At 43.6% G+C, this 23,975-nt stretch overlaps 1 protein-coding gene across 2 annotated transcripts in view; it reads right to left on the bottom strand.

Annotated features, from left to right (window-relative positions):
• The window catches only part of BBS9 (Bardet-Biedl syndrome 9), a 273,973-nt gene that overhangs the window by 34,818 nt on the left and 215,180 nt on the right, over positions 1-23,975 (bottom strand). For both annotated transcript variants that reach the window (XM_075271098.1, XM_075271099.1), the window contains one exon: positions 19,283-19,465. In XM_075271098.1, the coding sequence (XP_075127199.1) occupies positions 19,283-19,465 (183 nt within the window). The remainder of the gene's footprint in view (positions 1-19,282; positions 19,466-23,975) is intronic.

Below are 23,975 nucleotides of genomic sequence, written 5' to 3'. Positions count from 1 at the left end.
CCCTGGAAAAGTTTTAGGTAGGGGTAAAAAAAAAAGCAAAGTGAGAATGTATTAAAAATTAGAAAGGTTAATAGTTAATAGAGATGAGTGAACACTATTCGAAATAGCTGTTTCGAATAGCACGTTCCAATAGAAATGAATGGCTACGTCCATTCATTTCTATGGGAGCATGCTATTCGAAACGGGAGTTTCGAATAGTGTTCGCTCATCTCGAATAGTTAATAATGTCAAAATTAAGAGAATGAACAAGAGAGAAATGTAAATTAAACCTACATATATACAGTTCAATATAAACTCATCTATGTGGCTCACTACTCAGAAACAAGCCATAAGTTGAATTATTTACAATTCACTTCAGTTATACGCTTTTATAAGAAAATTAAATTAGGTCTAAAAATCGTAAAGCAAAATGATCAGGTATGCTGTTTACCGAGGGAATTTCAGGTTACGGCTTCTGACCCCACACTAGTTTCTTTTATTTTTTACATCAGATAGCCAAGCAGTCTGAATCTAATTTTCAGTTATGTGAAGACAAATACAGTGCAGTCATAAAAACCTTGCAGTAAATAAATAAAAATATTCAGACCTTTTTACGGTTATTGTGGATAAACCACAAATATATTTGTTTGGATTCTTAACAGAGGCGCAGCATCCATTATGTTCTCAAATACAGTCCACTTTAATGTCTGTCTCTCATCTGGAGCCTAATCTATTGCACAGCAGGTTTATTTTAAAGGAGCAGCATGTAAGGTTTTTCTCTTGGCTAACCTTACAGGACCAGAGCTTGGCATGTGGGTAGCATAAATCAGATACCTGAGCTTTACTCTACATATAACGTATCCAAAACAAGTAAGACAGGGAAGTATTATAATGATACTCGAAGCCCACACAGGTGAATCAGTATATACAGTATCAACTGCTGTATATGCAATGCTTAAGTGTAATGGCTAAGATAAAAATTGCAAGAAGCTGGTCAGTAAACATAAATGTCACATGGACACGAATTACAATACAATTACAATACCATGTTATGTATAGTGCTATGAGCGCTGGCAGCAGACCCTTAATTCCAAGTCTTGTGCACCAGAAGTGAAATCTACGCCATTCCCAGATCAGGTATAACTTACTCCAGTTTTCTGACACGAGTTATAAATAAATCTGTTGGGCCAAGACATCTCCACCAGCATCACCTAGATCATCGATAGCGATGTCTCGGCCAAGAAAATTGCCAAACTGTATCATATGAGTGCCATGACAGTTGAAAGAAAACAAAATAAAGTCCGTCCACCCATTAAAAAGCCAAGAGGTGGACGTCCAGGTAAAATATCGGAGGCTGCTAGTTGGCTCATCACAAGGACTATCAATTCTGGCATAACAAACATGGCAGTGGAGGTTGGTCGCATTCTTTGTAATAGTGAGATCAGATATTCATGCAAGCACAATGTGATGTGCATCAAAGCCTGGAATGGTGGCCCGAAAAAAGATGAAGAGGCCTCGACCTCATTATCATCATAAGAAGCGCCAACTCGAGTTTCCAAAAAGTTATTAAAAGTGGACAGTAGAACATTGAAAAAGGGCGATTTGTAGTAATGAGACAAAAGTCAATAGACTTGACTCTGATGGTTGCAAATGAGCTGGAAGAAACAAGGGAAAAGGGGGCTAATGGATCAAGAAATTGAAGGAACTGTCAAGTTTGGAGGAGGACGCCTGATAATAGGGGGTTGTTCCACAGCTAAAGGCATTGGATACTTAAACCGGATCAATGGTGGTCTCAGTGCTGAGCTATATGTGAGTATCCTACAAGATGAGTTACTTCATATATTTGAGTACTATGGGTATGAAAAGGACAACCTAGTCTTCCTGCAGGACAATGATCTGAAGCATACATTAAGATAAGTGAAGAGATGGTTCAATGACAATGAAGTAGAGGTTCTGCATTGACCCCCACAGACCTCAACCCAATCGAACAATTGTGGATAGAGTTGAAGAAAAAGCCGTATTCATTCCCAAGTGCATTAACCAGTACACACTAACACTGGGAACTTGTACAAGAGACAGATTTCGGTCAAGACATGCTTGAATCTGATCGAGAACATGCCCAAAAGGATTCAGGCAGTGCTGAAAGTCAAAGGTTGGTTTACAAAATACTAACAAAATAATAAAAATGAAGATTTAGATTTTTAGGAGCAAAATAGTAACCGTGCAGTTACATGACAGGAATCTGCATAACTAATCATATCCTAAATAGCTGCAAGACAATTTATGTGTGAGATAGCCAAATTAAAATTGAGACCAAATTCATATAGTTTTTCAAGTTGTATTACTTTTGCAAAATAAAAATCCTTTTTGGAATAATTTTCCAAGGGCCATAACTTAATCAATTTTTTTTTGTCAATGGAATTGTGTGAGGGTTTATTTTTTTAAAGACCTGATGTTTTTATTGATACCATTTTGGGGAAAGTAACGCTTTTTGGTCACTTTGTAAAACATTTTCTGGGAAGCCAAAAAATAAAAAGTGGCAATTCGGGTATATTTTTAGCTCTTTACTTTATCCTGTTAGGCATGTGGGTAAAATAACATTACAGTTGTATTGCTGGGGTTCTTACAGATTTGGTGATACCCAATGTGTGTGTTATGTTTTTATTTTTTAATATTCATTAGAGATGAGTGAACACTGTTCGGATCAGCCGTTCCGAACAGCACGCTCCCATAGAAATGAATGGAAGTACCTGGCACAGCGACTGGCCGCCGGCAAAGTGTACGTGCCAGGTGCTTCCATTCATTTCTATGGGAGCGTGCTGTTCAGAACGGCTGATCTGAACAGTGTTCGCTCATCTCTAATATTCATTAAAGATATTGGGGTGGGGCATTAAGGGAGTGTTATGTTTTAACTGTAACTTGCAATTTTCTGATCCCTTTTATAATACATTGCACTACCAATGTAGTAAAATCCATTATACTGCTTATCATTTTCAGACGGGCAGTTTATTAGGGTACGGCATAACAGGATTATACATAGGCAGCCCTGGGGATTTTTATTAGACCCTGGCTGCCATGCAAAGGCATCAGACCCCTGCAATTTTTCCGATGCCACTAGGATGGTTTTGTAGGCTCAATCAAGAATCCCTTTTACCTTAACATTTGTATCACCCTCATTCCCTCATAGATTGTAAGCTCTTGGGAGCATGGCCCACACTTCTATTAATTGAATTGTTTAGACTGCTGTTCTGTCATGTTCGACTTTGTCATACTCTATGACTTGTAAAGTGTTGTAGAATATGTTAGCACTACATAAATAAAAACTATTATTATTGTATAGGCAGAGTGCTGGAGTCCAGATATATGAGCCCCAGGTTTATGACATATGTGTGGTCCAGGGAAGATCTGGAGTAGGCCTCAGCCCAGGTGTAGATCCTTGGCTCATTACTGGGAAAGAAAAAGGCTCCAGATCCTGCATAATACAGTTCCATGGAGTGAAAGCAGATGTATGATTCTGTCCTGTAACCCTGAGTCTGGTGACACAATATTGCGCTGATTTTGTTTGTGTGGCTGGAAGTAAGCCCCACATATATATTTAGGTTATCAGTAGAGATGAGCGAACACTAAAATGTTTGAGGTTCGAAATTCGATTCGAACAGCCGCTCAATGTTCGTGTGTTCGAACGGGTTTCGAACCCCATTATAGTCTATGGGGAACAGATACTCGTTAAGGGGGAAACCCAAATCCGTGTCTGGAGGGTCACCAAGTCCACTATGACACCCCAGGAAATGATGCCAACACCTCTGGAATGACACTGGGACAGCAGGGGAAGCATGTCTGGGGGCATCTAACACACCAAAGACCCTCTATTACCCCAACATCACAGCCTAACAACTACACACTTTACACACTCAATACCACCTCTCTGACAGTAGGAAAACACCTTGAAACATGTGTATTTGGCACTTGCAGTGAGGAGAGCTTGTCACCAGCAGTGAATTTGGCCCTTGTAGTAAGTTGAGGTTGGCACCAACATTTGTTTTGAAAATCAGGGTGGATTGAGCCTCTAACCAGCAGAGTTTGGGCAAATTCATGGTGGAGGGAGCCTCTAAAAACCCCAGTTTGGACCAATTCATGGTGGAGGGAGACTCTAAAAACCCCAGTTTGGGCAAATTCATGGTGGAGGGAGCCTCTAAAAACCCCAGTTTGGACCAATTCATGATGGAGGGAGCCTCTAAAAACCCCAGTTTGGACCAATTCATGGTGGAGGGAGCCTCTAAACAGCCCAGTTTGGGCAAATTCATGGTGGAGGGAGCCTCTAAAACCCCCAGTTTGGACCAATTCATGGTGGAGGGAGCCTCTAAACAGCCCAGTTTGGACCAATTCATGGTGGAGGGAGCCTTTAAAAACCCCAGTTTGGACCAATTCATGGTGGAGGGAGCCTCTAAACAGCCCAGTTTGGACCAATTCATGGTGGAGGGAGCCTCTAAAAACCCCAGTTTGGACCAATTCATGGTGGAGGGAGCCTCTAAACAGCCCAGTTTGGGCAAATTCATGGTGGAGGGAGCCTCTAAAAACCCCCAGTTTGGACCAATTCATGGTGGAGGGAGCCTCTAAAAACCCCAGTTTGGACCAATTCATGGTGGAGGGAGCCTCTAAACAGCCCAGTTTGGGCAAATTCATGGTGGAGGAAGCCTCTAAACAGCCCAGTTTGGGCAAATTCATGGTGGAGGGAGCCTCTAAAAACCCCCAGTTTGGACCAATTCATGGTGGAGGGAGCCTCTAAACAGCCCAGTTTGGGCAAATTCATGGTGGAGGGAGCCTCTAAACAGCCCAGTTTGGGCAAATTCATGGTGGAGGGAGCCTCTAAAAACCCCAGTTTGGACCAATTCATGGTGGAGGGAGCCTCTAAAAACCCCAGTTTGGACCAATTCATGGTGGAGGGAGCCTCTAAAAACCCCAGTTTGGACCAATTCATGACGGAGGGAGCCTCTAAACAGCCCAGTTTGGGCAAATTCATGGTGGAGGGAGCCTCTAAAACCCCCCAGTTTGGACCAATTCATGGTGGAGGGAGCCTCTAAACAGCCCAGTTTGGGCAAATTCATGGTTGAGGGAGCCTCTAAACAGCCCAGTTTGGGCAAATTCATGGTGGAGGGAGCCTCTAAAAACCCCCAGTTTGGACCAATTCATGGTGGAGGGAGCCTCTAAAAACCCCAGTTTGGAACAATTCATGGTGGAGGGAGCCTCTAAACAGCTCAGTTTGGGCAAATTCATGGTGGAGGGAGCCTCTAAACAGCCCAGTTTGGGCAAATTCATGGTGGAGGGAGCCTCTAAAAACCCCAGTTTGGACCAATTCATGGTGGAGGGAGCCTCTAAAAACCCCAGTTTGGACCAATTCATGGTGGAGGGAGCCTCTAAACAGCTCAGTTTGGGCAAATTCATGGTGGAGGGAGCCTCTAAACAGCCCAGTTTGGGCAAATTCATGGTGGAGGGAGCCTCTAAACAGCCCAGTTTGGACCAATTCATGGTGGAGGGAGCCTCTAAAAACCCCAGTTTGGACCAATTCATGGTGGAGGGAGCCTCTAAACAGCCCAGTTTGGGCAAATTCATGGTGGAGGGAGCCTCTAAACAGCCCAGTTTGGGCAAATTCATGGTGGAGGGAGCCTCTAAAAACCCCCAGTTTGGACCAATTCATGGTGGAGGGAGCCTCTAAAAACCACAGTTTGGACCAATTCATGGTGGAGGGAGCCTCTAAACAGCCCAGTTTGGGCAAATTCATGGTGGAGGGAGCCTCTAAACAGCCCAGTTTGGGCAAATTCATGGTGGAGGGAGCCTCTAAAAACCCCCAGTTTGGACCAATTCATGGTGGAGGGAGCCTCTAAAAACCACAGTTTGGACCAATTCATGGTGGAGGGAGCCTCTAAACAGCTCAGTTTGGGCAAATTCATGGTGGAGGGAGCCTCTAAACAGCCCAGTTTGGGCAAATTCATGGTGGAGGGAGCCTCTAAAAACCCCAGTTTGGACCAATTCATGGTGGAGGGAGCCTCTAAACAGCCCAGTTTGGACCAATTCATGGTGGAGGGAGCCTCTAAAAACCCCAGTTTGGACCAATTCATGGTGGAGGGAGCCTCTAAACAGCCCAGTTTGGACCAATTCATGGTGGAGGGAGCCTCTAAAAACCCCAGTTTGGACCAATTCATGGTGGAGGGAGCCTCTAAACAGCCCAGTTTGGGCAAATTCATGGTGGAGGGAGCCTCTAAACAGCCCAGTTTGGGCAAATTCATGGTGGAGGGAGCCTCTAACCAGCCCAGTTTGGACCAATTCATGGTGGAGGGAGCCTCTAAAAACCCCAGTTTGGACCAATTCATGGTGGAGGGAGCCTATAAACAGCCCAGTTTGGACCAATTCATGGTGGAGGGAGCCTCTAAAAACCCCAGTTTGGGCAAATTCATTGTGGAGGGAGCCTCGAAACAGCCCAGTTTGGGCAAATTCATGGTGGAGGGAGCCTCTAACCAGCCCAGTTTGGACCAATTCATGGTGGAGGGAGCCTCTAAAAACCCCAGTTTGGACCAATTCATGGTGGAGGGAGCCTCTAAACAGCCCAGTTTGGACCAATTCATGGTGGAGGGAGCCTCTAAAACCCCCAGTTTGGACCAATTCATGGTGGAGGGAGCCTCTAAACAGCCCAGTTTGGGCAAATTCATGGTGGAGGGAGCCTCTAACCAGCCCAGTTTGGACCAATTCATGGTGGAGGGAGCCTCTAAAAACCCCAGTTTGGACCAATTCATGGTGGAGGGAGCCTCTAAACAGCCCAGTTTGGACCAATTCATGGTGGAGGGAGCCTCTAAAAACCCCAGTTTGGACCAATTCATGGTGGAGGGAGCCTCTAAAAACCCCAGTTTGAACCAATTCATGGTGGAGGGAGCCTCTAAACAGCCCAGTTTGGACCAATTCATGGTGGAGGGAGCCTCTAAAAACCCCAGTTTGGACCAATTCATGGTGGAGGGAGCCTCTAAACAGCCCAGTTTGGACCAATTCATGGTGGAGGGAGCCTCTAACCAGCAGAGTTGGTGGAAATCAGGGTGGAGGGAGCCTCTAACCAGCAGAGTTGGTGGAAATCAGGGTGGAGGGAGCCTAGTATTAGCAGAATTGTGCAACGCTTATGGTGGATGAGTATGAGGATGCGGAGGAATTGGAGAGGTTGAGTACAGACATGGAGTTTCATGTTGGGGTGCTTTACACAGGTGGGCCCAAAAATGAAGGCTCTATCCAGTGGTGGTTCATTTTTATCAAAGTGAGCCGGTCGGCACTCTCAGCTGACAGACGGGTGCGCTTGTCAGTGATGATGCCACCGGCTGCACTGAACACCCTCTCAGATAGGACGCTGGCGGCAGGACAGGACAGCACCTCCAAGGCATATAGGGCAAGTTCAAGCCACAGGTCCAACTTCGACACCCAATACGTGTAGGGCGCAGAAGGGTCGGAGAGGACAGGGCTGTGGTCGGAAAGGTATTCCCGCAACATGCGCCTATACTTCTCACGCCTGGTGACACTAGGACCCTCCGTGGCGGCACTTTGGCGAGGGGGTGCCATCAAGGTGTCCCAGACCTTAGACAGTGTGCCCCTCGTTTGTGTGGACCGGTGAGAACTTGGTTGCCTACTGGAGGAACTGCCCTCCCTGCCGCCAACGTCACATGCTGGAAACATCTCCATCATATTCTGCACCAATTGCCTGTGGCAAGCATTGATGCGATTGGCCCTCCCCTCTACCGGAATAAAAGACGAGATGTTGTTTTTATACCGGGGGTCAAGGATAGCAAAGATCCAGTACTGGTTGTCCTCCATGATTTTGACAATACGCTTGTCGGTTGTAAAGCACCCCAACATGAACTCAGCCATGTCTGCCACAGTGTTAGTTGGCATGACTCCTCTGGCCCCACCGGAAAGTTCAATCTCCATTTCCTCCTCATCCTCCATGTCTACCCATCCGCGCTGCAACAATGGGACGATTCGAAGTTGCCCGGAAGCCTCCTGTATCACCATCACATCATCGGACAACTCTTCTTCCTCCTCCTCCTCCTCCATTAAACGCAGTGAAGCGGACAGATGTGTGGACCTACTCTCCAGCTGTGACGGATCGGATGCTATCCCTAACTCCTCTGTGTGATCTGAGTTATCCCTGATGTCAATCAGGGATTCTCTCAGAACACACAAGAGCGAGATTGTAAGGCTCACCATCGCATCCTCAGAGCTCACCCTCCTTGTGGACTCCTCAAAGACCCGTAGGATGTCACAAAGGTCTCTCATCCATGGCCACTCATGGATGAGAAACTGAGGCAGCTGACTTTGTGGCACCCTAGGGTTTTGTAGCTGGTATTCCATCAAAGGTCTCTGCTGCTCAACCACTCTATTCAACATCTGAAACATTGAGTTCCAGCGTGTGGGGACGTCGCACAAAAGCCGGTGTTGTGGCACATGCAGGCGTTGCTGGAGAGATTTTAAGCTAGCAGCGGCTACTGTCGACTTGCGAAAGTGGGCGCACATGCGCCGCACTTTCACCAGTAGCTCTGGAACATTGGGGTAGCTCTTTAGGAAACGTTGCACCACTAGGTTGAAGACGTGGGCCAGGCATGGAACATGTTGGAGTCCGGCAAGCTCCAGAGCTGCTACCAGGTTCCGGCCGTTATCACAAACGACCATGCCTGGGCCCAGGTGCAGCGGCTCAAACCATATTGCTGTCTCATCGAGGAGGGCATCCCTCACCTCGGAGGCAGTGTGCTGTCTGTCCCCCAAGCTGATCAGCTTCAGCACAGCCTGCTGACGTCTACCAACGCCAGTGCTGCAACGTTTCCAACTCGTAGCTGGGGTCAATCTAACAGCGGAGGAGGAGGCGGTGGCGGAGGAGGAGGCGGTGGCGGAGGAGGAGGCGGTAGAGGAGGAGGAGGAGGGGGGTGTTCTTCTCGTGTCCCTGCCAGGAATGTTAGGCGGGGAGACGAGGTACACTGGGCCAGTTTGGGAAGCAGTCCCAGCCTCAACTACATTCACCCAGTGTGCCGTCAGTGAAATGTAGCGTCCCTGTCCGCATGCACTTGTCCACGCGTCGGTGGTCAAGTGGACCTTTGTGCAAAGCGCGGAACTAAGGGCCCGCCTGATGTTGAGTGACACGTGCTGGTGCAAGGCGGGGACGGCACACCGGGAGAAGTAGTGACGGCTAGGGACGGCATAGCGAGGTGCCGCAGTTGCCATCAGGTCCAGGAAGGCGGGAGTTTCAACAAGCCGGAATGCCAACATCTCCTGGGCCAGCAGTTTAGCGATGTTGGCGTTCAAGGCTTGCGCGTGTGGGTGGTTAGCAGTGTATTTCTGCCGCCGCTCCAATGTCTGAGAGATGGTGGGTTGTTGTAAAGAAGCGCCTGATGGTGCCTTTGATGGTGCAGGAGAAGGAGATAAGACAGGAACAGGGGAGGATGAGGGAGAAGTCAACAAAGTGGCGGAGGCAGATGAAGTGGTGTCCTGGCTCGTCCTCTGGAGTGCATCGCCAGCACAGTCAGCAGTGGCAGTGGCAGAGGCAGTGGCAGAGGCAAAGGCAGTGGCGTGAACGGCAGGCGGCCTCTGTCCTGCCGTTGCTGCCTGCCACTGATTCCACTGCTTGGATTCCAAATGACGGCGCATTGAAGTGGTGGACAGGTTGCTCTTCTCAGAGCCCCTAATCAATTTCGAGAGGCAAATTGTGCAGACAACACTATATCTGTCCTCGCGCATTCCTTGAAAAAACTCCACACCTTCGAGAAACGTACCCTCGAGGTGGGAGTTTTTCGGGGCTGGGTACGAACTGGAACATCTTGGGAGATTCCGGGTGTGGCCTGGCTTCGCCTAAGCTGCTGACCTCTGCCTCTGCCTCTAGCTACCCTTTTTGGTGCTGCACCTGCCTCAACATCCACACTACTTTCCCCGCTTGACATCCCCCCTGTCCAGGTCGGGTCAGTGTCCTCATCATCCACTACTTCCTCTTCCAACTCCTGTCTCATCTCCTCCTCCCGCACAATGCGCCGGTCAACTGGATGCCCTGACGGCAACTGCATCACATCATCGTCGATGAGGGTGGGTTGCTGGTCATCCACCACCAAATCGAACGGAGATGGAGGAGACTCTAGTGTTTGAGCATCTGGACACAGATGCTCCTCTGTTAGGTTCGTGGAATCGTGACGTGGAGAGGCAGGTTGAGGGACAATGAAAGGAGCGGAGAACAGCTCTGGGGAGCAGGGACAGTTGGGGTTATTGTTCTGTGAAGCTTGGGAATTTTGGGAGGAAGGAGGACAAGACTGTTGGGTAATAGGAGGAGAGGAGGCAGAGTCTGACTGGCTGCTGGACAATGTGCTGTAAGCGTTCTCTGACAGCCATTGCAAGACCTGTTCCTGGTTCTCGGGCCTACTAAGGTTTGTACCCTGCAGTTTAGTTAATGTGGCAAGCAACCCTGGCACTGTGGAGTGGCGCAATGCTTGCTGCCCCACAGGAGTAGGCACGGGACGCCCTGTGGCTTCACTGCTACCTTGCTCCCCAGAACCATTCCCCCGACCTCGCCCACGGCCTCGTCCACGTCCCTTTCCGGGAGCCTTGCGCATTTTGAATTCCCAGTTAGAAATTGGCACTATATACCAGTAGCAAAAATTGTGGGTGCACGTAACCCCAATATATTCTTTGAATTCCCAGTCAGACAATGGCACTATATACCAGTAGCAAGAAATGAGGGTATTTATAACCCCAATATATTCTTTGAATTCCCAGTCAGACAATGGCACTATATACCAGTAGCAAGAAATGAGGGTATTTATAACCCCAATATATTCTTTGAATTACCAGTCAGAAACTGGCACTATATGGCAGTAGCAAGAAATGAGGGTATTTGTAACCCCAATATATTCTTTGAATTCCCAGTCAGACAATGGCACTATATACCAGTAGCAAAAATTGTGGGTGCACGTAACCCCAATATATTCTTTGAATTACCAGTCAGAAACTGGCACTATATGGCAGTAGCAAGAAATGAGGGTATTTGTATTCCCAATATATTCTTTGAATTCCCAGTCAGAAACTGGCACTGTATACCAGTAGTAAAAATTGTGGGTGCACGTAACCCCAATATATTCTTTGAATTCCCAGTCAGACAATGGCACTATATACCAGTAGCAAGAAATGAGGGTATTTGTAACCCCAATATATTCTTTGAATTCCCAGTCAGACAATGGCACTATATACCAGTAGCAAAAATTGTGGGTGCACGTAACCCCAATATATTCTTTGAATTACCAGTCAGAAACTGGCACTATATGGCAGTAGCAAGAAATGAGGGTATTTGTAACCCCAATATATTCTTTGAATTCCCAGTCAGACAATGGCACTATATACCAGTAGCAAGAAATGAGGGTATTTGTAACCCCAATATATTCTTTGAATTCCCAGTCAGACAATGGCACTATATACCAGTAGCAAAAATAGTGGGTGTATATAGCCCCAATTCTATTGCTAGGGGACTTGCAGGGTATTTCTGAGGTGAAGGTGGGGGGGCACACCGTTGGAACGGGGATTTGGGGTGTATATATGGGGTATACGGGAATACACTGTCAGTGTGTTCCATTCAGGATCCTGGGAAAGCTGGGTTGCGGCGATTGAGCCCGTCAGTGCCACGTTACACTGACAAGCTTCTCCCTGGAATTGAAGTTATATGTAAGCCCAATATATTCTTTGAATTCCCAGTGAGACAATGGCACTATATAGCAGTAGCAAAAATAGTGGGTGTATATAGCCCCAATTCTATTGCTAGGGGACTTGCAGGGTATTTCTGGGGTGAAGGTGGGGGGGCACACCGTTGGAACGGGTATCGGGGGTATATATCGGGTATACGGGAATACACTGTCAGTGTATTCCATTCAGGATCCGCGGAAAGCTGGGTTGCGGCGATTGAGCCCGTCAGTGCCACGTTACACTGACAAGCTTCTCCCTGGAATTTAGCTCTTATAAGAGCTGTTGGTTGTCTTCTCCTTCCTATCCTAGCCTGTCCCTGCCTACCCAGAATCTAACCCCTAGCTAACTGGACGGAAACCTCCGTCCCCGGTGAATTGCAAGCTCAGAATGACGCGAAGCTGGGCGCCGCTGTTCTTTTAAATTAGAGGTCACATGTTTTCGGCAGCCAATGGGTTTTGCCTACTTTTTTCAACGTCACCGGTGTCGTAGTTCCTGTCCCACCTACCCTGCGCTGTTATTGGAGCAAAAAAGGCGCCAGGGAAGGTGGGAGGGGAATCGAGTAATGGCGCACTTTACCACGCGGTGTTCGATTCGATTCGAACATGCCGAACAGCCTAATATCCGATCGAACATGAGTTCGATAGAACACTGTTCGCTCATCTCTAGTTATCAGTTCTGTTTAGTTAGTTGCTCAGACGAGCAGGTTTTTTATTTAGCTTTTGACTGAAGTTAAGGCTGTGTTTTGTTTTGCTCATTTTGTGACAGAAGTCAAGGTTTATTTATTTTCATGTTTGTTTGTTTTTGTAAATATACCAGTTTGTTGCACATTTTGGGTCCCTGTCTTGACTGTTTGGGTCTGCACCACTGCTTCTACCAAGCTAACTTCACCACAGGGGTTTCAGAGCTAACATAAATGGTTATTAACCTTAACCAATTTTTCATAAGTTAGAGAAAAATGCCTCTTTCTCCATTAAGCTGGCCTTCTTGTTGCTCCCCCTCTCTGTTAAATTGACATTAACCCTGAAATCTCTGCTGCAGAGGAGTCAAATTACAGCTCATAAAATAGCTCACAGAGAGGAGAGAATGACAGAATGAACAGAAGTTAAATGAGGAAAGGATAGACAGAGGCACAAAAAAAAAAAAAACTGCTGACATAACATTGCTTAATTCACATCAATACAGGTCATTACTTTTCTACCCTTATAATGTTTCTAAATGAGGGACAGTGGGCATTACATGACCAGGTTCTCCTCTACTATCTGTGTGCAGTGTACTGCACACATCATATAATCTAGTCTCCATTCACCAACTCTGAGACAACTTAGAATTAGATGGTGCAAAGGGAATGATTGCTAAACAATGCAGAATATAAGTCTTATAATGGACAGAAATAGTGTTAGTCCTTGTGTACACACACTATACTATTAAATTGACTACAGTTTATAGAAAGGTTAGGTACATTTTAAAGGCAGAACAATCTTAATAAAAGCAAAGGCTGTGATGATCCTTAGGTATGTTTTTAAGAGTTTATCTGGGTGCTATCAAATGCTAACTCGATAGAGCTGTATATACTGTTAACAGTTAACCCTGTCTGAAAAAAAGTGTCAAAAGCGTCATAGGGATATGTCAAAACATATAGCACAGCATATACAAGTAGGAACTACTTAAAACTTCTTCTAAAACATACATTTTATCACTATTATAACTACTGCACATTTCCAGTCACGTGCACATTCCATATTTTTTAATTTAATAGTTAATACTTTCATCATGGTGATATTACCTCTTTTAATAAATCATTTTTTAATAAGTGGCGACAATCTGGCGACATCTCCTTGGACATCTAACTAGTCGGTCTAGGCTCAGTTTTATATAGCAGTAAGTATAGTACTTTCCTTTAATGTGACATCCTGGAGATGTTTTTGCATAAAGCTAAGCCAAATATTTATAGTACAAACACAAAGAAAGTCATTCAAGTCTTCATTAATCACTTGTAATTACAATCCATGATAAAACAAAAAAAAAAAAGAAAGAGTTATTGTCACAACCTGGCGAGGAATTTTAGGATGTAGAAATTTAATAAACATTAAAATACAACACTTCCAATATGACTTGCTGCATACCATAATGAGTGCATTTAAGGATAGGAACTCTTTCACTATAGTATTAAAGAAATATTCTGCCAAAAATGGTTTTGGTGGTCAGAACATTTATATGCAGGGACCACCAAAGATTTCCAGAAGAAATTATCTACCATGTCTTATAAAAGGACCCAAATCCCTTTGGTTAGTGGAGATTTTTCCTCAAAATCCTAAAAACAATGCCTATTTGAGAAGAATACGGCGTAAGTGATGGAGATCTTTGTGCATCTCTGTGGGACCTTTTTATCTGACCTGTTCGGAGTCCTTGACACTAAGAAAAAAAAGCATTCTGGATGTCACAGGCGTTGCATCTGCATTGTGCGCTGGCACAAAAACAAAAAATAGAGAGAAATATGTTCTACTTGTAGGCAAGGAGAACAGAACTGTTTAGATAGAACATTGTGTTGGTATTCTGCAGACTCAAGAAAATATCACTTCTGCAGGATAGGTTATAATATAAGTGATTAAGCTGGGAAAATAAGAAAACCTATTGCATCACCACCTCTTTATGCCAGGATGAAATAGGATTTTAGCATAGTAATATAGAGATGGATTTCATTTTAGCCACATTGAGTACTAGCTAACTACAGGTGGCAGCAGGGTGTTATATTGAATACACGTCAAGACATCAGAACTATGATAGAATACAAATGGAATCCGGTAGTAAACAAACCAGAATATGTTTTATATGTTGAATACTTCAAAGTATGCTTTGATGACAGTTTTACACACTGTTGGCACTTTCTCATACAGCTTCATGAAGTAGTCACCTGGTATAGTTTTCAATTAACAGGTATGTCCTGTCAAGATTTAATTTCCTGCCTTTATAATGAGTTTGAGACAATCAATTGTGTTGTGGAGGGTTGCATAGTTCCATACAGTGTTCAGCCCTGTTCTTATGGCTATGTTAATCCATGGTACAACCACTAAACACCAGACCAGCAGTACTTTAAGAATTAAAGGTCAGTCAATCTGGCAAATGTCAAAAACTTTGAGAGCATCATCAAGTGCATGAAAACCATCAAACAATATAAGGGGAGCGACTCAGGAGAGAAAGACCAAGAGTTACCTCTGCTGGAATTGAGAAGTTCCTTAGAACTACCAGCATTAGAATCTACAAATGAACAGCAACTATTCAGAGAAGACAGCAAGATTCAGGCCTGTGGAGACCACTATAGAAGAAGTACAACAAGAATGACCACCAGAGACCACCAAGAGAATTCACAAGGATTGGACCAGTGGAAATCTTTGCATAGACCAGTGGAAATCTTTGCATGGAAACCACAGTGCACACATACTTCAAACAATATCTTTTATGACCTCCGACGCCCTGTTTACCTCCATGTGCTCAACTCAGATCAAGCCAGACAAATGCATGGACTGACTGAAACGTTGAACATACTACTTGGTTGATCTCCATTTCAAATATTATACAGATGTTTACCATATGATATGACATTGTAATGTAAAATTTTAAATATTACCTATATTCTTTAGAAAAACCAAAAAAATAATACAAGATACAGTTTGAAATGGAACTTAAGGTGTGTGCTGTGATTTCTATCTATTGTATAGCGGGTTGGAGAACCCTTCTACAAGTACTGCCATCACCACTGTTAGAGTCCCCTCCAGGGCAACCCAGAGTTTTGAATGAGTGGAGTGGTGCCAATCCAAGATTCACGTGGTGACCACAGCCAGCCTGCGGACCCAATTATAGTCTTTCCACGTGCTTTTTAAATGGATAGGGTTCCCGTCTTTTGGGTCCCCACGGGGACTGGAATGATGGAAACTCGAATGCTAGTGTGAACCTAGCATTGTTCTTTTTCTAATTGTACTGTCATGAACTTGCACATTTAACAAGCTAACCTGAGGCCTGTAAAGTCTTAGATGTAGCTCTGTTTTGGCCTAGTTTTGCTAAATAAAGGAATTTGCCATGTGCTGTTGTTTATGTGAGGTCATATTTACTTAATTTTAAAACCTTGTAAGGACCAGATTTTTTCTTTTATTATGTCCTGACATGTAAAACCAAAAAGACTAAAGCTTGTCTGAAACTAGTCCTATATTCAGTCATGAAAAAACAACAAGTATAAATGGGGCCCAAAGTTCGAAAATATTTTACTGTATTAGGGTGCAAAAATCAGATCCAAATAGATGGAAATTATATGTTTTTGCAAAGATGAAGGATTTTTAGACATTGGTACAATGGGGTACAAATGAGACTTTGAGGATACCTCTCAAGTCATACAAACAAAGGCATGCCCACATAGAGGCCCTACTTACCCTGACAAACTAAAACTGGAATGATAGAATTCAAAGTAATTTTTCTACCCTTAGCCACAACAATTGTGAGTATTTCACCTTTCTGAGAGGCATAGCGGCTATATAGTCCAATGACCAGAAAAACTCTGAACTTCACGCTTGCTGGGTGTGATGGTCCAGGCATGGCTTATGCAACAGAGTCAAAGGTGTTCAAACTTTCTGTCTGGCAACATTGAGGATATAGCAGAGACATAAATATATCATCCTAGTGTTGATTTTACTTTACAGGAAAAGCATTTTTGAGTTTTTTTGGCCTCATTCTGATGTATATAAAAATGCCAATTTTCATGCAGGCAAAATGAAAAAAACAGACGGCTACAACACTTACTGGGCTGCGCTTCTATCTAAAAGCACAGAGACATCCAGAGGGACTTGCCTAGAAGTAATCAAACTCACATTTACCAGTTGTGATTTTACATGTTGTTTGGTTGAGAACAACGGTCGATGCATGAACCAGCAGCTATAGATTACATTGTATACATAGAAAAGGACTCTGCTGTGCAACCGTTCCAACACTTGCACAAAGAGCACAGAGGCTGCGAGACTCCAAGCTGGGAGGTTTATGAAGCTGACTCTTCTAACGTGTTTAGGATTAAACCACAACTGAATCCAGCAGCTTTTCTTATTGCCGTCACTTCATTACTTTCTCTGCCAGTATATTTTGTGTCTTAACAAATTGAGTTTACAGAAATGTTATTTGTAAGGGTAACTTCCAATGAGCTTGGACAGTCAGGTTCTTCATCTGCAGGTTGTTTCAGCATGATGGGTGAACTTTTGCTAGCCTCCCACTGAGCCCGCCTCATCACCTAGCTTATGAGTATGTCACAGACAAGATATTTCCAAGGAATGTGCAAGTTTATGGAAAGTCTTCATTGCATCCTACAGCTGTCTACGCTCATGCTTGATATACTATGCAAAGTGATTTTAGCAGTAGTAATAGATATCGAGTAATAGCATAAGTAGTGACTGATATTTCAGTGGCCATTACTCTTCCTTCATACTCTATTACTCTATTATCACACAGTTCACCAAATCCATTTCTTAAGGTTGGAAAAAGTGCAATTTATATGTAGAATATACTACAGCACATGGAAGTATTATATATCTATGTAGTATGGATCAATAGTACAGGGCTCCTAGACTGCTATGGTGAATATTCAACCTGTTTATGTCTACAATTTTATACAGAGGCACCGAGATGTTTCTCTTTTACACACTGTAAGAACCCAAAGGAGAATGGCTTGTCTTTCCATAAAACAGGGAGCCTACAAGACTGTAACACAAACAGATAGAAACTCTGTGTGCTTCTATACATGGTCCATGCACGCTCACAATTAAGAGGTACAGGTATATGCTTAGGTATATGCACATCAATCATGGATCGGGAGACATTTTCCTCCTCTGTATAGGTAGGCTTGTGCCAGTGCAATTGAATCTACTCGTGTTTCCCCGAAAGTAAGACAGTGTCCTACATTCTTTTTACCCCCAAATGTCCCACTATGTCTTACTTTCGGGGTATGTCTTATATTACAAAAAAAATGACAGGGGTTGATGGATTGAAGCGGCGGCACGCGAGGAGTTAAGCGGCGGCCGCCGGCCGCTTCCATACATTGCAATGGGATCGTGCTATTCAAATAGTATTCGTTCATGCAGGCAACTTCTTACAATTGAAGTTAGAGATGCGCGAATACTATTTGAATAGCGTGCTCTCATTGCAATGTATGGAAGCGGCAGGCAGACTTTGCCAACAGCCGCCGCTTAAAGGGATTCTACCATTAAAAGAAGTTCTTTCCTCTGACCACGTCGGAATAGCCTTAAAAAAGGCTATTCGTCTCCTACCTTTTGCCATAGCCAGCGCTGCCTTCTTCCTGAGCTGCGTCCGCCCCTTCTGTGTTGTCTTCTTTGGGCGTCATGGATGACGCATGCACAGTCGGCTCTGGCTGCGAGAGCCTGTTAGAGCCGACTGCGCATGCGTCATCCATGAGGCCCAAAGAAGACAACACAGAAGGGGCGGACGCAGCTCAGGAAGAAGGCGGCGCTGGCTATGGCAAAAGGTAGGAGACGAATAGCCTTTTTTAAGGCTATTCCGACGTGGTCAGAGGAAAGAACTTCTTTTAATGGTAGAATCCCTTTAACTCCTCGCGCGCCGAGCGCTTCCATTCATTTCAATGGAAGCATGCCATTGAAATGAATAGAAGCGGCTGGCACGCGGGGGTTAAGTGGCCGCCGGCAAAGTCGGCGTGCTGCCGCTTTCAATCGCATATAAGGCGCACCGGACAGCGCTGCGCCTTATAGTCTGGTGCGCCTTATATATGAACCTAGACAGGACTATAAGGCGCTCATGGGTAATGCGCCTTATAGTCCTGCCTAGGTTCATATATAAAGATATAAAACAAAACAAAGACACCGAGCGCACTAAGTGTAGTATTTGAGAGTACACAAATGATTAAAAACTGGGTAAGTATTAACGTGGACCAGATGGCCTCTCACCTTATGAGGTTGTGAACAGTCACAACACTTGAAATCGTATTAGGGTGAGAGTGGCAGCAGTTCAATCCATCACCGGAGAAAATACTGAAGAGGAAAAGGGGACCAAAGGTCTGTTGAGGGAGAACCGCGCACACTGGTATGTTTAAGAAGATGGTAAACCAGGGTCCAATCACATAGGGTTTATTGGGTAGTTAAAAATACAGCATATAGCACGACACGTTTCGGGCCTTACACTGGCCCTTTCTCAAGTGCAAAAAACGAGAGCAGGTCCCGGACTATAAGGCGCACCGAACTATAAGGCGCAGCGCTGTCCGGTGCGCCTTATGTTTACTACGGTATGTCTTACTTTTAGACATTTACTATGTCTTACTATCAGGGTACGTCTTAAATTAGCCCACCCCCCAAAAGTCCCACTACGTCTTACTATCGGGGGTGTCTTACTATCGGGGAAACATGGTACTTCCTATGCAACCCAACAGAGTTGTTCTACTACTCTTATGTACTATAAAAATAGCGACTAAACATATTGTGGCCATATGAAATCACGGCTAACAGTTTGAGAATAGTTTAATAAAATATTTAAAGAAAATACTACAGTAGCAAAATCGTCTCACCAATTCTTGGCCATCCTGTTCCAGGGGTAGAAAGGTGGACTCCAGAATGCTGATTTGGTCTTTGCTCAGTTTCTGCCAGAGACCAATAAGCACAATTATCAGTTGTGTCGCAGCCTTCAGCTTGATGAATGCCCGGAAGAGGTTGTTCTGTAGTTCTTCAGCAGCATCCGCTATTCCTATAACCTATAGAACAAATAAAGATAGTTCATCAATAAGAGTCACAGCTTATTAGTATGGTTGCATGTTTGTAAATGCATAGAATTCTCTGGGTGCACATTGTGTCTTCATGTCACTCTACTTGTACATGGAAGTACATGGTGATTCGTATGCACCATGTGACAGAACACAATCATACTTCACACTATTGCAGAGTGACAATATACAGTAGCAGATATGCAACTATAGGAAAACCGTCCAAAAGAAAATGGTCTTGGTTGCCCAAAGAGCCTGAGACCAACAGATCTTTTACTTTGTATCCCTATCATTATTTAACAGAAAATATGCTTACTACAAGTTTTATCCAAACCAACAGGCAAAATTTTTGCTTTCATTCCCTAATCTGGATCAGAAAATAAGATAGCATCCAACTGCAAAAAAACTACACATTTTCTGCTATAACATTTTATATGAAGAACTTTCCAATTGTACAATATGTTAGAAGATTCAGTATATTGTTTTGATGTGATGAGGGTTAGAAAAAACCTGACCACAAATACTGATTATTGTGCAAATATAGCAGAGCAGAATAGATTCCTGTGAGACCTACAAGATTCCTACAAGTGACCCTTTCAGCTAAGAATAGGATATAATATAGGGAGAAATGTGAGCTTTTTCATATATAGGCTTATGTGATTAATCGGATGATTCGCGAGAAAATCCTGCCCGGACTCCTAGAAGAGACAGTGAGAGTCCGGTTAAGCTTGACAACACATAGTTATTTACACCATTCACTGAGACAATGGGTAAATAGACGACTGTCAATAACCTGCTATGGGATAAGCAGGACACTCACTGCTTCTCCAGGAGTCCTGTCACGATTTAAGCTGCTTTACATTGAGAAAACCTTCTATAAATCACATAATCCTATATATCACAGAGCTCAGCTTCTCTCCCTCTATGGTATCCTGCTTTCAGATAGGGCTGCAGAAATCTCCTCACAGGTTCACTTTAAGACTGGTATCCACAAATGCCCACTGCTGGAATCCCAATCTATTGAAAAAATGGAAAGGCAATGGCCTCCCCCCCTGTGCTAATTCATATGCAAGCAAGGCCGACCCTACAATAAACCCTTTAGTTGCCACAAATAGGCAAATTGTATCATTGAACTAAGGATCCCCTAATAGGAGACTGTGAGCCCACATAAATCAGTCATTTATGGATTTGCCAGGAATACTTAACATGGGCGCAACCCCCACTACTGTAAAATAATAAAGTAATATCTTGACTAAGTTTTCTTTGGAGCACAGAAATCTTAAAAAGTAGGAAAAATAGAATATTGGAAATTGTCTGGAAACAATTTGCATTATAGACCTCTAAATTTAGGTTCCCGGAGAAGCATTAAATTAGTGCATGGAATATCCAAATGTAGCGGTCACACAAAACCGATCATTTATTAAAAGCGCCTGTAATACATCCTCTCTGCTCATGTCTACTGAGAGATAGAAGGAAGCGGGTTACAGGAAAGAAGTAACATTCTGCAGGCAAGTGACACAAAATACAACACCCAAGTGGCATACAACTGATTACATATCCTTCCACTTTACAATGTACTATAAGTGTATGATACGATGAGCTTTATATATTGGAAGAATGTTTCCGATATTAGAAATCTGGTATGCTTTACAAAAAATATACTACTCAAGGTGAAACAATAATACTGTCATTAAAAGCCTATATAAGTTATGCAGAGGTTTTACTGCAAGTGGTTTGAGACATTCGTCTGCAGAGGATGTTCTAGTAACCCCACTAAATCTCTATGCATACAAACTGGATAACTTATAATGGGACAACAGCTACAATAACCGAACACCTACATAGGAGCAGAGTATATGTCGCTGGTGCCGCAATATGGGATATAGAGATTGCTATCATACCTGTGCCCTTAAACTACTCTGTACAATGGTTACCAATATTAAAAGGGTTAATATTGAATATCAAACCCAGTAAAACTTTAACATGTAACTCCATTTATAAAACAACATTTACTAAGTAAATAGAGAATGTGAATATAAGAAACTTCGTAATATATCAGGTTTCCTACATTTATTACGGTGCTCACCTCATCTTCACTTAGACTGTTTACTTACACAGGGTTCATGTCTGTGTCATCTCATACAAAGAAGTCTATAGAGCGGGGTAAGTTCTGAAGGGACACATTCTGTGAAAAGGGTTGAGGCTTACCTTGAAGCATAACAGTGTTAAAAGTGTAGCTTATGTGTCTTTTCCACTAACCCCCTCTCCCCCCCTCTTCCCGTTTTATAAGATGGTTTATAATTGGAGGTACACTTTAACAATAACCCATAGCAACTTATGTTGAAGGTTTACATAATGTACCTTGCAAATAATACAGGATTTAGCTCTGTTCATAACCGCATTATAAAGTTTCTTTCACAGGTCTAATAATGTTTTTTTTATTTTTGAAGGCCACAATAAGCAATAGGCAGAACTTTTCTTTCTGTCAAAAATACTAGAACCCCAGATAGACCCCTTATAAGTCAATGGAGTCTCTCAGGATTTACTGAAATTGACTTGACATTGATCTTGCATAGATGTGATGGCTCTGTAATAAAGTATAACCATGATGCTAAGGTTACGTTCACACCACACTGTTCTGTGTCTATTTGTAGCATGGACCAGGAGGTCCATGACAGAGGCCAGAAAAGTGTCCATCTACAATTTTTTTTGCTGTACAGAATAACAGCAGAATGCGACATTCTACACATACTATACTATAAAGTACTTTACTGTGTAATGCTTCATTTCTCCTGTTGTGGCGCTGCAATGGAACTGAACACCAGCTGTTCGATTCTTTGAGTGATCAGACACCCAACAAAAAGTGACTGTAGAAAGCAGAGACATATTACGGCTGTAGAATTCTCTGCCAATGCAGTGAAATATAGCTGGCTTGGCTCAAGAAATTAAAAGCTCAAATGTGAAGGTGTCTGAGGATGAGCAGGTTGCCTTTTTGCAATTTGTCAGTGGTTACACAAATGAACCAATTGGTGTTGGTTTTACATTCCAAGGCATTCGCTAAGATAACATATCACTGTGAATGGTCCTTGTAAAGTGTATTCACAAGGTAGCCTCTAACTAAATGCTTTTGATCCCAGTAAGAATAGGTTCATCTGATCTATACCTGGCTGTGCCTGAATGCTCTGCTTTGTTAGGAGGAGAACTGTCTACAGCGTAATACGTCCATGTTTTGTAAGTAACAGAATGGCGCCAGGATGACAGTGCAGCATGAAATGTCAGCGTAAACACATTTTTGTTACAATGTTTTTCATTCTTCTTACACTGCTTAGTCTTCCCAGATGAAATTCCGGAGACCAATAGGTGCAGATCATTTTCTGATAGGAGCAGAGAAAGATTTAAAGAATCCCGAGACACTGGGATCAAATATTGCAAAGGTTATTTTAGGTTTTCATTAAACAGGCTTGGTTTTGGTCTTTTATTTTAGTTTATGAACACGTACAAATTCATAAAAATGGATACATGTATATGGAAGTACACTTTACATGAATATATAAAACACAAAGTAATACTAAAAGCTTTAACGTGCAAGGTACTTTGTGAGCTGATTTGTCTAGCAACAAACACACAGCAAATATAAAACAATAGATTTCGAAAAGCAAATATGATACTCCGGAGTCCACTGTGTAAAACTCATGTTACTGATTTTTACAAACATAGTTATATAGTAGATTACCCAGAGAAAGGCAAAAAACTTTTGCCAATGCCAATTTCCCCAAGCTAAATTAGTATAAAACCCTGGATCAACTTGTCTTTACCAAAATCTAAAAAAACATAACCTGTAATATTTTTCTGTTCACGTAAGAAACATTCAGGCCCTCTTTGCACCTGCACAATGTATCTACCATCACCACATCCTGTGGCAGTGAGTTCAATAGTCTCACTACTCTTAGGGCCCGTTCACACGGGCACAGAGGGGGCGGATTACGGCGCGGAATCCACGTCATAATCCGCCCTCTGACAATGGTGGTCTATGGAGACTGCAAGGGTTCTTTTTTTCCACTAGCGGCAACATGCGAAGCGAGCTGCCCTTTCTTCAGGCGGATTTTGCGGCTTGTTGAGCCGCGGTGTCCGCTTCGTGGCAGCAACTTCTGGAGTCGGCTCATTCATTTCTGCCTACTCCGATTTCGGCCCGAAAGTGATGCGGCTCCCCATGTCACTCTCGGTGCCAAAATCCACCCTTCTGCCCCCCACCCCCTCTGTGTCCCTTCATGTATTTGTACATGGGTTTTAGATCGTCCGTACATGTCTTTCTTCTAAGCTGAATAGCCTCAGTTTTGTTACTTTGCCATAGAACACCAATCTACACATTCCTCAAATTATCTTTTTTTCCTCCTCTGTACTCTCTCTCGTTCAGTTATGTCCTTTCTATACAATGGGACCCAATATTGCGCGCAATGGTCTATGTGCGGCTGTACCAGTGATAAGTATAAAGGCATAGCCA

The sequence above is a fragment of the Leptodactylus fuscus genome, chromosome 4 (genome assembly GCF_031893055.1).
Source record: "Leptodactylus fuscus isolate aLepFus1 chromosome 4, aLepFus1.hap2, whole genome shotgun sequence".
Lineage (NCBI taxonomy): Eukaryota > Metazoa > Chordata > Amphibia > Anura > Leptodactylidae > Leptodactylus > Leptodactylus fuscus.
The sequence above is the reverse complement of the archived record's forward strand: the minus strand, read 5'-3'. Positions and strand labels throughout refer to the sequence as shown.